The 15,040-nt window shown below is 36.7% G+C and overlaps 1 protein-coding gene across 2 annotated transcripts in view; it reads left to right on the plus strand.

The window, feature by feature from the left end:
• MDFIC2 (MyoD family inhibitor domain containing 2) overlaps nt 1-15,040 on the plus strand; it is a 150,435-nt gene that overhangs the window by 106,501 nt on the left and 28,894 nt on the right. The window contains exon 3 of one of the 2 annotated variants that reach the window (XM_049777261.1): nt 3,639-3,668. The exons of the other annotated variant lie outside the window; for it this stretch is intronic. Within the exon in view, the coding sequence (XP_049633218.1) occupies nt 3,639-3,668 (30 nt within the window). The remainder of the gene's footprint in view (nt 1-3,638; nt 3,669-15,040) is intronic. 2 annotated transcript variants of the gene reach the window in all.

The following is a 15,040-nucleotide window of genomic DNA, read 5'->3' on the forward strand; positions in this document are numbered from 1 at the left end:
AATGGCACACATCACAAAGAATGAGAATAAACAGTGTTGGCGGGGATGTGGGGAGAAAGGAACTCTTATCCACTGCTGGTGGGAATGCCGTCTAGTTCAACCTTTATGGAAAGCGATATGGAGATTCCTCCAAAAACTGGAAATCGAGCTCCCATACGATCCAGCTATACCACTCCTAGGAATATACCCTAGGAACACAAAAATACAATACAAAAACCCCTTCCTTCCACCTATATTCATTGCAGCACTATTTACCATAGCAAGACTCTGGAAACAACCAAGATGCCCTTCAACAGACGAATGGCTAAAGAAACTGTGGTACATATACACAATGGAATATTATGCAGCTGTCAGGAGAGATGAAGTCATGAAATTTTCCTATACATGGATGTACACGGAATCTATTATGCTGAGTGAAATAAGTCAGAGAGAGAGAGAGAAAAACGCAGAATGGTCTCACACATTTATGGGTTTTAAGAAAAATGAAAGACATTCTTGCAATAATAACTTTCAGACACAAAAGAGAAAAGAGCTGGAAGTTCCAGCTCACCTCAGGAAGCTCATCACAAAGAGTGATGAGTTTAGTTGGATAAATAACTACATTTTGAACTGTCCTAATAATGAGAATGTATGAGGGAAATTGAGAACCTGTTTAGAGTACAGGCGGGGGTCGGGTGGGGAGGAGGGAGACTTGGGACATTGGTGATGGGAATGTTGCACTGGTGATGGGTGGTGTTAAAAAAAAAAAAAGACAAACCATGAAAAACTTCCTAAAAGTTGGGAGTCATGTTATATGCTGGTATATGTCATGCTGAAACTTGTTCCAGCTTCAGGGATGAGTGATCCGCACCCCTCTTACTTTTAAGAAGTAACTTACTTTTAAGACTTTTAGGAAGTTTTTTTATGGGTTGAAAGGTCATCTTATATGCCGGCAAATATGGTATATCATTTGTAGACATAGACAAATAGACATTATTTCATCATAGACAGAGTCCACAAGTATGTGGTGATTATATATTATTATGTGCCAGCTACTTGGTTTTGGTTAGGTTTGAATGGTCAAGGCATCACTACATCTTGCAAATATAATCATGACATCTAACAAGGGCAATTCTAGAATTTTTGTTTGTTTGTTTTTGGGGTCACTCTCTGTGGTGCTCAGGAATTACTCTTGGTTCTGCATTCAGGAATCACTCCTGGTAGGTTTGGGTACCATATGGAATGCCAGGGATTGAACCTGAGTCAACCACATGCAAGGCAAACGCCCTACCTGTTGTGCTATTGGTATGGTACAATTCTAAGATTTTTAAAATGTGCTCACCAAGAAAGAGAGCTGGCCTAATTATAAAAGACTATCTATTTGATGTAACCTACAAGATAAAACAAGGTCTAGAAAAGTTTGACTGCCAGTCATAAAGTTGGAGAGAGTGAGAAAATTCAAGACTAGAATGCCTTAGGATTCAAATCTCATAGTTTTGATATAGCAACCTACTTTTCCCCAGAAAATCACCTTCTCCCACCAAAAATGTAATAATTACAAGCCATGAACATCAGAATGGCCACCTCAAAGTAGGAAATGTGCTAGGAGAGTCAAGAATGTGTATCCAACCTAACTAAAGCATATTTTGGGTGGTGGAGAGGGCCTCTTCCTCCCTCAGGGCTTCAGGAATCACTCCTGGCAGTACATAACTTCCGGGAATCCGGGAATCCTGTTCGTGCGTGTGTAAGGCAAGCATCCCTCCAGCCCTGTATTCTAATATTGAGTGTACTCTTACTAAGCAGCTTATGGTAATGCTCAGAAAGAATGAAACCTAAAGAAGCATTTGGGTTTTTTAAATCTTTTAAATCTGGGTAAGAATATCTACATGAAGGAACTAAAATTCACAAAATAGTTGAACTGAGTAGTTCCTCAATAAATAGAATTTCTTGTCTCCTCCTCTGCTGATACACATTGAATTGAACTGACTGAAGAACAGGGCAGCAGAAACCACATTTCAGTTTATTTCTTACCACTTTTTTTAACATAAGATCCATGCTCCAATTCTAAGCCATATTTGTAGATAATTTTTGGCATACCTTCACAAAATCAAACATTTCTACTCTGAACATTTTGGGAGTTAGAAAGCAGAGACTAAACAATTAAATTTAGAGATTTCGTCGCCATACATCCTCTAAAAGGAGAAAGGAAGAAAATAGAGTTTGAAGAAATATTCTAAATTAATTAAACCTCCTGTATAATTTGTTGATTCTCTTTTCCTTATAGATGATTGAAACCCAATTACCTAAGTAAAGAAAATTTGTACATAAGCTTTAAGAATAAGTAAACACAGAAATTCAGATGATTAATTCGGTGCCCTGCCTTTACCTTCTTTTCTTGGCTCCTTGGCTCTCTGTTTTGACTTTTTCCACATGACAGGAAAGATGGCTTCTGTCAGTCACAAGTCTATATCTCCTTTCTAACTCACAAAAGAGAGGGTCTGAACTCCAGCATCTAAAGTTTTAAGGAACATCTTGACTGGTCTGATGTGCTTTCATAACTATCCCCAAATAAACCTCTGTGACCAAAAAGTACAGTATTCCAATGGGCAGAAAACTTACCCAATTTGGGGCTGGAGAGATAGGACAGTGGTAGGGCATTTGCTTGCATGTGGCCAACCCAGGATGGACTCAGGTTTGATCCCCAGCATCCCATATGGTCCCCCAAGTTTGCAGGAACAATTTTTGTACAGAGCCAGGAGTAATCCCTGAGCACTGCCAGGTGTGGCAAAAAAGAAGAAGAAAAAATAATTTGATAGAAGTTACATACAAATGATTCTATTTACACTTTTTTTAATTGGTTTTTGGGTCACACCCGGCAGTGCTCACTTGTTACTCCTGGCTCTATGCTCAGAAATTGCCCCTGACAGGCACAGGGGACCATATGGGATGCCGGGATTCGAACCACAGTCCTTCTGCATGCAAAGCAAAAGCCTTACCTCCATGCTATCTCTCTGGCCCCCTATTTACACTTTCAATATGCAATTACAACACTTTATTTAACACATTTCTGGTGAACAAAAGTACATTACACACATTAAAACTTGGCTTAAGGGATACTGGAGATTTTAGTATAGTAGGTAGTGAATTTACCTGTATTTTATCCCAGGCATCCCATGTGGTCCTGAGCAGCATGAAGAGTAATCCCTGAGCTCAAAGCCTAAATCAAGCCCAAAGCATCACTAAATATGTAGCCCTAAAACAAAACAAAATAAAACAAAACAAAAAAGCAAGCAAATGAACAAACAAAAATTCCAGACTCAGTTACATTTAAGTTCTTGAATATCTCAAGAATTTTAGGCAGTAAGTCTTTTCAACTTATTGAAACTTCCTAGGTTCTGTTTCTCTTGTTTGTTTGTTTGTTTCATTTTCTTTAAAGAAAAATTAAGAAAAGAAAAGGAAGTAGAGTATTCAAGTTACCATTCCTTTATTTACCTAGCAAAAGTACCTAGGCCATTTCCATTCATTCTACGGGAATTAAACCCTCCACTGGAACATAGGAGTGTTTTTTTTTTCCTGAAAACAAGAGGAAATGGGCCTAGAAAATCAAAAAACTAATGGAAATCCACTCAAGATTTCTTTATTAATTTTCCTTCTTTTAGTATTATCTAAAAATGCCCTTGGAGATCCAGGTAGAGTCATGCCCATTTCTTGGTAATAGCTTCCTCTATGCTGATGAACAATTTTGAAACAATACGATGGGAATAATTCCATCTATGTTCATCTCATAAAATTCTTAGCATAACACTGGTATACAATATTAAAATGTCTACATAACATTATTCAAGACATGTATTTACCTCAAAGGGACTTATAATCTATTTGTGCACCATCTTAGATAACTACAGGTCATAATCTATTCATCAGTGTAGTAATGGATTCAGAGTCTACCATGTTTACGAGTCTATGTTTTGCTTTCAGAGAATACAAAAACTTTAGTTTCTTTCCTGAAAGGATAAAGAAAAAGAGTAAAAGATACACAAGACCACTTTAAGCTAGAATTAACATAAAGAGCTCTAAAGTGACTTAATATCTGAACTGGGTTTGGGAAGATAAGTAGAAATATCATTGTGAGAAATGAAAAAATAATAGCATGCAGAAACAAACAAAACCCAGAAAAACTTTAGGTGAATTTCTCATGGTTACAAGATCATGTGGGTAAGAGTGATACATAACAGATATCTTATGAGTATTCATTAATAAATCCCTGACCTAGGATGTTATAGTGCTTCTATACATGCATAACTTTATAGTCAGTCGAGGAGGAGCCACATCTAAATAAACACACCTCTAGGACATATGAAAGGAGGGAGAAAAATTCTATTTATATTAATATGGTATTGGCCGCTTACATTAAGTAAAAAGCTGAACATGGATAGCCATGTATTCATTTCTAAAAATTGATAAAGAGATCCCATATTAATAGAAATGATCACCTCTGAATGAAAAATTACTAATAGGATAAACAGCAGTTATTAAATTGGGGGCTTGTTTTCTCCTTCACTCTTCTGTATTGCTGAGTTGGCTGTTTTCACAATAAGACTGCACATGTTGCTAGTTTCAAAGTAAATTTTGTTTACATAAGTTGGAAGTTTTCCATTAAAATAAGGGACAAATTACTGACAGGATAAAAAATGCAAAATTAAAAATAATAATGTTATTTTTCATTGTCAGTGGGGAAGGCATCAACAGTTATAAAGAATAACATTGTATAAATGACATTTGCCAACAAGCAAATATGTAAGTAGAAATCTTTGCAAGTTATTATGATTTACATGCATATATTCTGTATAGATCTGTATATGTAAATTTATGAAACATTTTTTGTCTTTTTTTTTAAATGTTTTAGCCACACCTGGCAATATTCAGGGACAATACTCCTAACTTTGCTCAGGAAGACTTCCTAGCATGCTCAATTGGCCATATAAGAAGCTGGTGATCGAACCCAGGTTGAGAGAGAGAGTGTTAGGCAAATGCCCTACCCACTGTACTATTGCTCTGGCCCCATACGAATATACCATTTTATAGTAGGCTCTTCCAAAAATATATGCCTGATAATAAAATATGTTATAATGAATAAAAAGTTAAGAGTGGTTAGTTCTGTTTTCAAAATATTGAGTGTTTAAGATGTCAATGATACCTTTGGTGTGCTCTTTTGAGAAATGTACTTAAAGACAACAAAACTGGACACAGAGGTCACAGTGTGTAGAATCTAATTTTAGTTTAGATTTGGTGGTCATCTCCATGAGAACAGTTGAAGATATGAATGGAATGAAAAATATCTTTAGGGAATAATAGGCTCAGCAAGATAAAGACTGAAGAACACTAACAGTAGAATCTTGAGGAAAATCACCCATGAAGAGAAGAAAAACAACATATTCATTGACTATTATTATTTTTGAGAGCCCAAGACATAACACAGTATAGTATGGGTCCTCCTTCCCCTTCTCTGTCCTTCGTTTCTTTCCATTTGCTGCTGCTCTCATAATTAGAGGTCACATGATTACAGATGTGATGTTCACATCACACATTTAGCAGTGTTCTCTAGAAGTCACACTCTTAGTTGTGATTTTCACACACACACTTGGCTGTGCAGCAATCTAAAATCAAAGTGGTAGGGGTCTGGGTGAATCAGAAACAGTAGAGCTTCCAGGCTCAAACATAAGAGTTACTAGAACTGTGTTTGGTACTTGTAGTGACTTTATGTTTGTTGGGCAGGTGCTGAACCTGGGGCTCCACAGAACCAGTTTTAAGGTCAGAACAAAATAATGGAGAAAATGTCACGGAAACCCTCCTTATGGAGCTTTTCTACTCACTGAAAGGCAAATGCTTGTTAAAATTAACCAAACATTTATTGCATTTACCGTGGTATTTCAGCATCACAACAGCCTTCAGAATATTATTATTCATAAACACCAAGATAGAGAGTTTAGTAAAGTGGACAATGTATCTTAAAACATAAAACTGTGATATGATAGACATTTTGATTTAAACTCCAAAGTTTGTCTTGACCACCTACAAACACATGTGACATTGTCTCCAGAAAAATGGCACAAGAAACACTAGAAACTAAAAACAAAGATAAGGACAAAGCCAAAGATCTAATTAAACAAAAACCAAGATAATCAAAGATGAAAGATAATTGGCTATGATTAGAAAGTTATGTGTTCATTTCTTTTTTTTTTTTTTTTTTTTTTTTGGTTTTTTGGGCCACACCCGGTGATGCTCAGGGGTTACTCCTGGCTATGCGCTCAGAAGTCGCTCCTGGCTTGGGGGACCATATGGGACGCCGGGGGATCGAACCGCGGTCCGTCCTAGGCTAGCGCAGGCAAGGCAGGCACCTTACCTCCAGCGCCACCGCCCGGCCCCGTGTTCATTTCTTTATGTCAACAAATATTTATGAGGCATATAGTTCTACTTCATGAGCCCTATAAGATGCATGTCATTGAGGTATAAGACAACTGGAATGACTGGAATAATGAAATAATATGTGTTAAGAATCTATTGAGAGATTAGGCATTGGACACTTACTACAAGAAGAGTTTTTAGGCGACCTTACACCTACCCAAGTATGCATAAAGGAGTCATATAATGAGACTGAAAGTCCAAGGAATAAGATACTGGTGGATAAAGATGCACCTTGCACTGGTGAAGTGACAGTGATGCAAATTCCCAATACAAATGTCCATCTTTAAAGATGAGATTAAGCCCTTTCTCTAATATGGGCTAGAATAAAAATGTAGATATTGCAATCAGTGGGAAACAAAGGAAACTGTACCAAGAAGATATTATTTGTGTAATTTTTGATGGTGGTTTTTAGCCTGGTAAATTCTACAAAGATGAATTAACTCGCCAGTTGTTACAAACCATGATGCCTACACAGCACTCCAGATCAATTAAATTAGAAAATAAATTGAGATTTCTTCAGGCAAAGGATGTCCATGCTGGTTTTAAAAGAAAGTTGCTAAGAACTGACTAGGTGGGAAGAAGGAAACACATCTCACATGGTAACTACTTGAGCAGAATAGGAAAAATTAAGGTTCAAAAAAGTGATCAATTTGTCTACAATAAAGGAAGCAAAGAGAAAGTGAGGAAGAAAATAGAAACTCTGGTATGTGGGCAGATCACAAATAATCTTTATAGATTTCCAAATTGCTGTCAAGTAAAAGTAAAATGTGTATCTTGCTACTTGCAATCATACTAAACACTGGGTTCCTATCAGTGCTGCTCACCTTTGTCTTCTCAATTTCCATCTGGGCATATAGTAAGTGTTCAATAAATAATAATTAAAGAATAACGAAATACATAACTCAGATGTCAGCCACGTCTTTACTTCAAATGCCAAGTACCCTTAAGAAAAGCAGAATTTTCTCTGGGTTTGGCGAGGTAGCACTAGAGGTAAGGTGTCTGCCTTGCAAGTGCTAGCCAAGGTTAGATCCCCATTGTCCCATATGTTCCCCCCAAGCCAGGGGCAATTTCTGAGTGCTTAGCCAGGAGTATCCCCTGAGCATCAAATGGGTGTGGCCCAAGAAAAACAAACAAAAAAAAGCAGAATTTTCTCATATCTAATCCCAATTTACCCATTGCAAATGATTTCTCATATTCAATTTAAATCCACCCATGGTTTAGCTGTTTCCATTGGATATGGCTTCAATCTCTTTATTTCAATCTTTTGATTCAATTTATTTATCTCCTCAACAGTAAATGTATATATATGTGTGTGTGTATAATAGATTCATCCCACAGGTTGATGAAAGTGAGAAAACAACTCATAGTGAGCCAAAGACTTTATCTTCAAAGCCTCAGCTAAAAATTTATTTTAAATCAGATACTAGATACCCTTATTATGATCCGTGTCTGTGGTCATTATTAAACTGGTAAATGGACCCCTACCTTTTTGTTGTTCTCTGCAGTTTCTCACATTTCACCACCTTCTATGCCAGTTTGTGAGAAATTATCTTTCATACTCAAACACTCCCATTATTTTGCCAAACCAATGGTAAAATAGGAACTCCATCCCTTTGAGACCTAAACTTTTATAGTTTATTTTAAAATGACAATGATTCTTTGTTTCTGTATAAAAGAATAAATCAACATGAATGATAAGTAGGAAATTTCCCACCTGCGATAAATTTAAGGCCCCATGAGGAAGATACATGATTTACTAGTAGTTTACAAAATCATATTTTTTTTATGTCTTGAATCACTCTGGCCTTCCCATTGGAGAGCGAGAAAATCAAAATCTTTGTCTTCATAAGCCCAGTAGCCACTCCCATGAGCAGTAGGGTGAATGCACTGAGCTACCAACGGGGACACTCATCATGAGAATAAAGGGCGAAGATGAGAAACCCTCTGCGAATTTATACCTTATAATAATAGTGGTAATAATAGCCACTTTTACGTCCAGAGCCGTTAAAAGCATTAACATTTCACATGGTGCACATCCTCAGAAAGCAGATCAATATTTATTCTTCCAAGTGGGTCGAGTATACAGTCAGGGCATCTTGAGGTGAAAGTGTCACCCTGCCAGAGTCAGCCTCAGAACTTGGAGATCACATCCCCCCAGTTCATTATGCCAGAATAATAAAGTGACCCTGACCGGTTGAACATACTCATTACTGGTTATGAGGGAGAGGGGTGAAGAGCAGATAGTAAGGCTTTTGGAGTCTGTTGTGCTACATAGATTTCCAAGGCATGGGACGTTTATTTGGTAGATCATCACTCTGAAATGGCAAAAGTGACTGGCTGTGTGCGCACACATCACAGCAGGCCTGTTTAGTTTTCCAGAGAATTCCTGACCCATCTCATTTTATTTCACTGCTACAAATTCTCTCTTTCTCTTCCCTCCCTCTTTCCCTCTTTTTCTTTCCCCCACTCTGTCCTTCTTTCCCCATCTCTCCCCCACTTCCCTCTTATTAGTGTTAGTGTGTACTTCCCCGATTTCTCTGATGAAGCAAATGAACTTTTTTGAGGCTGTAGTTGAGCAGCGTCAAAACAACCACAGCCCATTTAGAGGTAATCATCCTGCACAACTAACAAGTCACTCAGACCCTACTTTTTGGAATTGGGCTCTTTTGTTCTGTCAGTTTGAAGAGTGCAGCGGGTGTGCTTGATGCAATTTAGAAGGGAGCTCTTTCAGAGCTTTCACTCAGAAACGCACTGGGAGCTCTGGGGGTAGAGCTTAGCTAAGAAAAAGGGGGAAGAAAGCAAGTTTGCATTGACAGCTTGATCCCAGAGAGAGGTGGCTGGCTGCTTGTCTAGCAGGTCCTCTGGGTGTGGATGAGGCTGGGGCAGAAGCCTTCTCAGTAGCAAGCATGTGCCGCCAATGTTAAAGGAACAATTACCTTCCTGTGCACAGCTCCCTGTTTGCTACTGCCGTTTCCTTCAGTGAGACCTCTTTACACTTGCCAATTGGAGCCTGTCAGGCAATAATATTTTTCATGCAGGATGCACATGCGAAAATGCCCTTGTGTGTTTTTAACACGTTTACAGTTGATAACAATGGGGCTGCTCTTTCGAGAAAAGTGGAAATGCATTCGTTACAAACGCAGAGCAATGGCAGGACTCAAAGTTCAGCATCACTCTATTCCATAGCTGCTCGTCCCTCCACAGAGGACCCATGCACAGGGAAAAGGAGCAACATACTATCAGGTTGTAATCTTCTGACTACAGTAGAAGTTAATTTAACAGCAATAAACATCTTTGTCCAAACCCACTTCTCCTGTGTGAGAGGTGGATAAAAACAATCAAGTTGGGTTAAGCATTCAGCATTAAATCTGAACACAGGTCTGAGTTTATCCTCAAAACTCAAGGATAATAGAGGGCGAGGACACATTGTTTCATAGGTAGGCTATCACTCCAGACACTTAGAAAAGGCATCTACCATGGTCAGAGAGATTACACAGGGATTAAATTACTTGCCTTGCATGCAACTGACCAAATCCAATTTTTGGTAGAGAATATGGCTTCCCTAACTCTAACCATAGCACCATCGGTAATGATACCTGAACCAGGAGTAACCCCAAAGCACAGTTGGGTGTGGTTTAACAATAATAATACCTACCTCAAAGCATCTGTTATAGAAAATAATAATCTATTGCTGTACACAGAGATTTGTTTTACAAATTTATTCTGTACAAATATTAAGATGCGAATAAAATGAATCTTCATCCTTATTTTCCATAATAAATGACAAAACATACTGAGTTACAAAATTTTAATCCAAAATTAGCATAGTATTAACATTAGATGCTACAAGTAACAGCCTCCAAAGTTTCATTGAAAATAAAAGTTCATTGTAGGCTATCCATAACACTATGCAGTTTTTGTCAGCTTTCTACTCACCACGTAATGATTCTCGAATCCAGGAATTTTTATGTCCACGTCTCCTGAGAGTTGCCTATTATACTTTGCTTATATGGCATTCTTTAGGAGATAAGCCTGGAAGTTAGGTATATCATTTCAGTAGTCATCACCTTTGCCAGAATTACGTGTGTGCAAGGAAATCTTTACTTTCCATTATCCACATTTAAAACATCAAAATATATCAATATTTGCATGCAAGGAGATTTCTAAATACATGTTCTTCTTAAATGCACTGCTACATCTGACCACTTATTTTATACAAAGTTCTTCCTTGGTTTTCTTAAGATTTTCTTAATGTTTCCTGACTATTCCTCACTATCCACTGGCTCTTTTTCTAATGTGTACTAAATGTTCATATTAAAAAGTAAAATATTATTTTGGAAAAATCCTTATACTTTATATAAAATGTATAACTGCTTTACTCTTTACTTTCTGTTAACTCAGCACTTTTTTTTTGAAATATATCTTCTCATGAAGGTTCCAATAATTATTCCTCACTTATATCCCCAGAATCTCTGCCTTGGCACTTATTTGATATTGATCAGGGTATCTCTTGACTGGATTCTTCTAGAAGGCTAGAAGCTATTGAAAACTGATTTACGGGGCCGGTGAGGTGGCGCTAGAGGTAAGGTGTTTGCCTTGCAAACGCTAGCCAAGGAAGGACCACGGTTTGATTCCCCCGGCGTCCCATATGGTCCCCCCAAGCTAGGGGCAATTTCTGAGCACTTAACCAGGAGTAACCCCTGAGCATCAAACGGGTGTGGCCCAAGAAAAACAAACAAACAAAAAAAGAAAACTGACTTACATATTTATAAAAACTAGACACTTCATACCATTAACTGGATCCATTAAAGAATTTAAGATATAGCACAACTATACTTTAGTAAGCAGAGAAAAAATAAAATGCGATGGAAACTTGAAAACTGTTCATCAGTTATAAATGACCTGGGGTAGGGGAAAAACTTGAGAACAATGTGTATATTCCTTTGCCAAAGTATCAAACTCTACTTTTGTTTTCAACATACTTTTAAAAAGTAAACAACTGTAAACGTTTCACCAAATTTCAGTAAGTGGACTTTAGAAACATTTTCCTTTCTTTTGTATATTGACTTAGCTAACATTGAAGACAGAAAAGGAAAAAAAAATTGAGAGCTAAGAGTATCCTTCTTTCCAAACTATTGTGAGCAGTTAATAATAATGCCACCATATGAACAGTATTATTCATTATATAAAACTATAATATTAATGTTTGTTTTACCTATTAGGTCTACTTTATCAGACTGTGCAGCATAACAAAGATGGATCCATCTTTGCGGAATCTGACACTCACTATCAATAATAATGTATTTACAAATTTCTTGAGTTCTGAATTACCTGAGTTGCTTTATATGTAAATAAAAATAGCAACAGTACTTAAGCCGTAGGGTTATACTGAGATTAATTAAATTATACACTGAGAGTAAAAGTCTTATAACACTGCTGGGTGCATTGGAAGCCTCTAAAAATATTTAGTTTTCACAGGTTTCCCTTGCTATGTAAAAGAAGACAATTCTGTGAAATCTTTCAAAAACAAAATTGGCAACCCATGAGGAAGCTGTTTCCATTAATTTGCATGAGGAATATTTCAGTTTTTCCAGAATAACCCTCCTCAGGTAACCTACTATTTCATACAAGATAACATATTAAGCTAACACTAAAATGATGTAAAAGCAGCCTGATATCATGCATTAGTGCATCTTCCTACCTATTGCCCTAATGCCATATGCTTGTTCTCTCTCTCTCCTCTCTCTCTCTCTCTCTCTCTCTCTCTCTCTCTCTCTCTCTCTCTCTCTCTCTCTCTCCTCTCTCTCTCTCCTCTCTCTCTCTCTCTCCTCTCTCTCTCTCTCTCTCTCTCTCTCTCTCTTGTTAAAAACAAATTCAAGTGCAAGGTGAAAACTACGGTACTCAACTTTTTGTCTTCCTTTTGTAGAGAGACAGACAGGGGGCAGTGCGGCTGACTTTTCAAATAATGCTCAGGGAATAAGAGGTCCCTTTCTGGTAATAACTGGTAAGTCCTGGTGGTTCAGTGTTTGAGTCAGCAAACCTGGGTGCCACTAGCGAAACCCTGGCAATGCCATGGGAACCCAGAATCACATCTGGTAGTGTTCAGAGTCTCCACTGAGGCTGCACCAGAAGTTCTCATAGGGATTATGTGTTAACAGGGTTTGAACTGAGGTCTAAATACATGCTAGTCATCTTACCAAAACAGTAACAAAATTGATCAAATGTCTGAAGTAAAAAAAAAATAATAATAGGTAAAAACAAAAACTTGTTGGCTTGCATTCTCACTATGCTCTTTTGTAACTGACCATGTACTCTGATTATGAAACTATCTAAGAATCCTATTGGCTTTTCTACTTTCTTTTATCTTTTTCCCATCATTCTAATTAAGTCTAATCCCTAGCTTTATTCATAGGTTAAAGTTCTTTCAGATGTCATTAGTGACATCTGGATAAGTTAGTGTTTTGCTTTCCAAACAAACAAAAAAAAACCCTTTCCTTTTTATTTTATTATTATTAATTATTATTATATTATTATATTTTTCATGCCCAGCTGTGTTCAGGCTTACTAATAACTGCTCAGGTCAAGAATAATTCCTGGCAGGGTTCAAGAGACCATATGTGGCACAGAAAAACTGAACACTGAAGGACTGTAGGAAAGCCAAGTGCCTACATATTATATTTTTGACTTGTAACCTTCCATTTTTATTAACATTTAGTCCTTTTAATTATTCACCTTTTCTTAAAATGTACTCGTCTCTTTGGCAATGAGAAGTAAGGGAAAAAATCAGATATATTATATATTGAAGACAAAATCTAAGTCTGTTTCATCTGTATAGAACTATCAGCAGGTGGGCCCAGAGAGATAGCACAGCAGCGTTTGCCTTGCAAGCAGCCAATCCAGGACCAAAGGTGGTTGGTTCGAATCCCGGTGTCCCATATGGTCCCCCATGCCTGCCAGGAGCTATTTCTGAGCAGACAGCCAGAAGTAACCCCTGAGCACTGCCGGGTGTGGCCCAAAAACCAAAAAAAAAAAAAAAAAAAAAAAAAGGAACTATCAGCAGGTAGTATGCAGCCAGATACTTTAATAAGAGTTTATGAATGAGTGAGCAAAATATTTTCTTGTTTAAATAAATCTGTTAAGTGAGTTATTGTATAGAATTTTCTGACAACTTTATTTTAATGAAGGTTAATTTATCTTAGACCCTTCAAAACAAGATAAATATAGGAAAAAAGGTACATTTCATTCCCTTCTAAACTGTTTTAAAACAGATAAACATCATTTCAAAAGAAAATACTAAAGTTAGTAACTGAATAAAGATTTTATACCATATATATCTAAGTCCTAGAAGATCAGAATTCTTCCAAAAGCAACATTTATCTAAATGAGATTCATGGCAAAATATTTCAACAGCAGCATCACTTTAACAAATCTTCAATTAAAATAGTATTAATATACTAAAAGTAACTGAAAAGGGAAACTGAGACAGGAGATTTTTTTTTGTTATTTTAAAAGACATAACTCAAAAGTACTTTTGTTATCACTAAAAAATGTCCAGTCCCTCATTTCATTTTCATGGATTCATGAAATGCCAAAGATCAAAGTTTTTCTGATTCAGAGAGACACACAATTGCACATATATATAAAGGAGCTGGTAATAATAAGCATACTTCTGGCATCTTTGCTTTTTTTTACAGAGAAAAAGATTTTGAAGCAGGTAGAACATAAACAGTATACAGTGACTCTTGACACGCCATTGCTTTCTTAAACTAGAATAATAAAAATTTGCAAATGAACAAAAGAGTGGGAGGTAGATATCTGATTTACAATGTTTTTAAGATAAAGAACACTATAAAAAAAGATCAATGTGAATAATAAAGCATTGTTAACTGAGTCATGACATTTCTATTCTAGTGACGACTTGAACGGTAGAACTGCAAATGAGCACCTTGTGCCACTTTCAAAGTGGGAGGAAGACATATAATTATAATTCTTACACTGACGAGAATTCAAGAAAATCTGGGGAAAAGTTTATTGAAAAACATATTGACATATTAGTATTATAAATTACTTTCTCTTATTAAACCAAAGAATATCTTTTGTTGGCTAGCTCATCATGGCACAAAAGGTATTTCATGAAAAGACATACCTGGCTTGAAAGTCCTTTTTTTTTTTCACATGGAAAATGATCTACCATATATTTATTCTGTAATTTTTCCCATCTTGCAAGTTCCATTAAAGAAATATATTTTAAAAACAGCTTTAACCTCCATTGTCTTGAGCACACATACCAACACTGTTATGTCACCTTTCGACAATCTTCACATAAACCTTGTATTTAGTCAAAACTCATAAATCTGTTTTAACGTCTTTTGCAAAAGTAGAAGACATAATTCTATGTTTTCACTTAACATACATTTCATCCATCTTCTCTCTTTGTTGGAGAGTTAAGGGGGGGAAAAACTGAAAAGAAATTACAGTGATGTTATCAACTGCAGTGTCTTAATAGAGAACAGAATTGGAAATGACATTTTGCTGAGTGAACTTCTAAATGAAAGGAAAAAAAAAACGGCTGATTTTCCCCCCTAATGTTTAACTC

Source organism: Suncus etruscus, chromosome 7, assembly GCF_024139225.1.
Source record: "Suncus etruscus isolate mSunEtr1 chromosome 7, mSunEtr1.pri.cur, whole genome shotgun sequence".
Lineage (NCBI taxonomy): Eukaryota > Metazoa > Chordata > Mammalia > Eulipotyphla > Soricidae > Suncus > Suncus etruscus.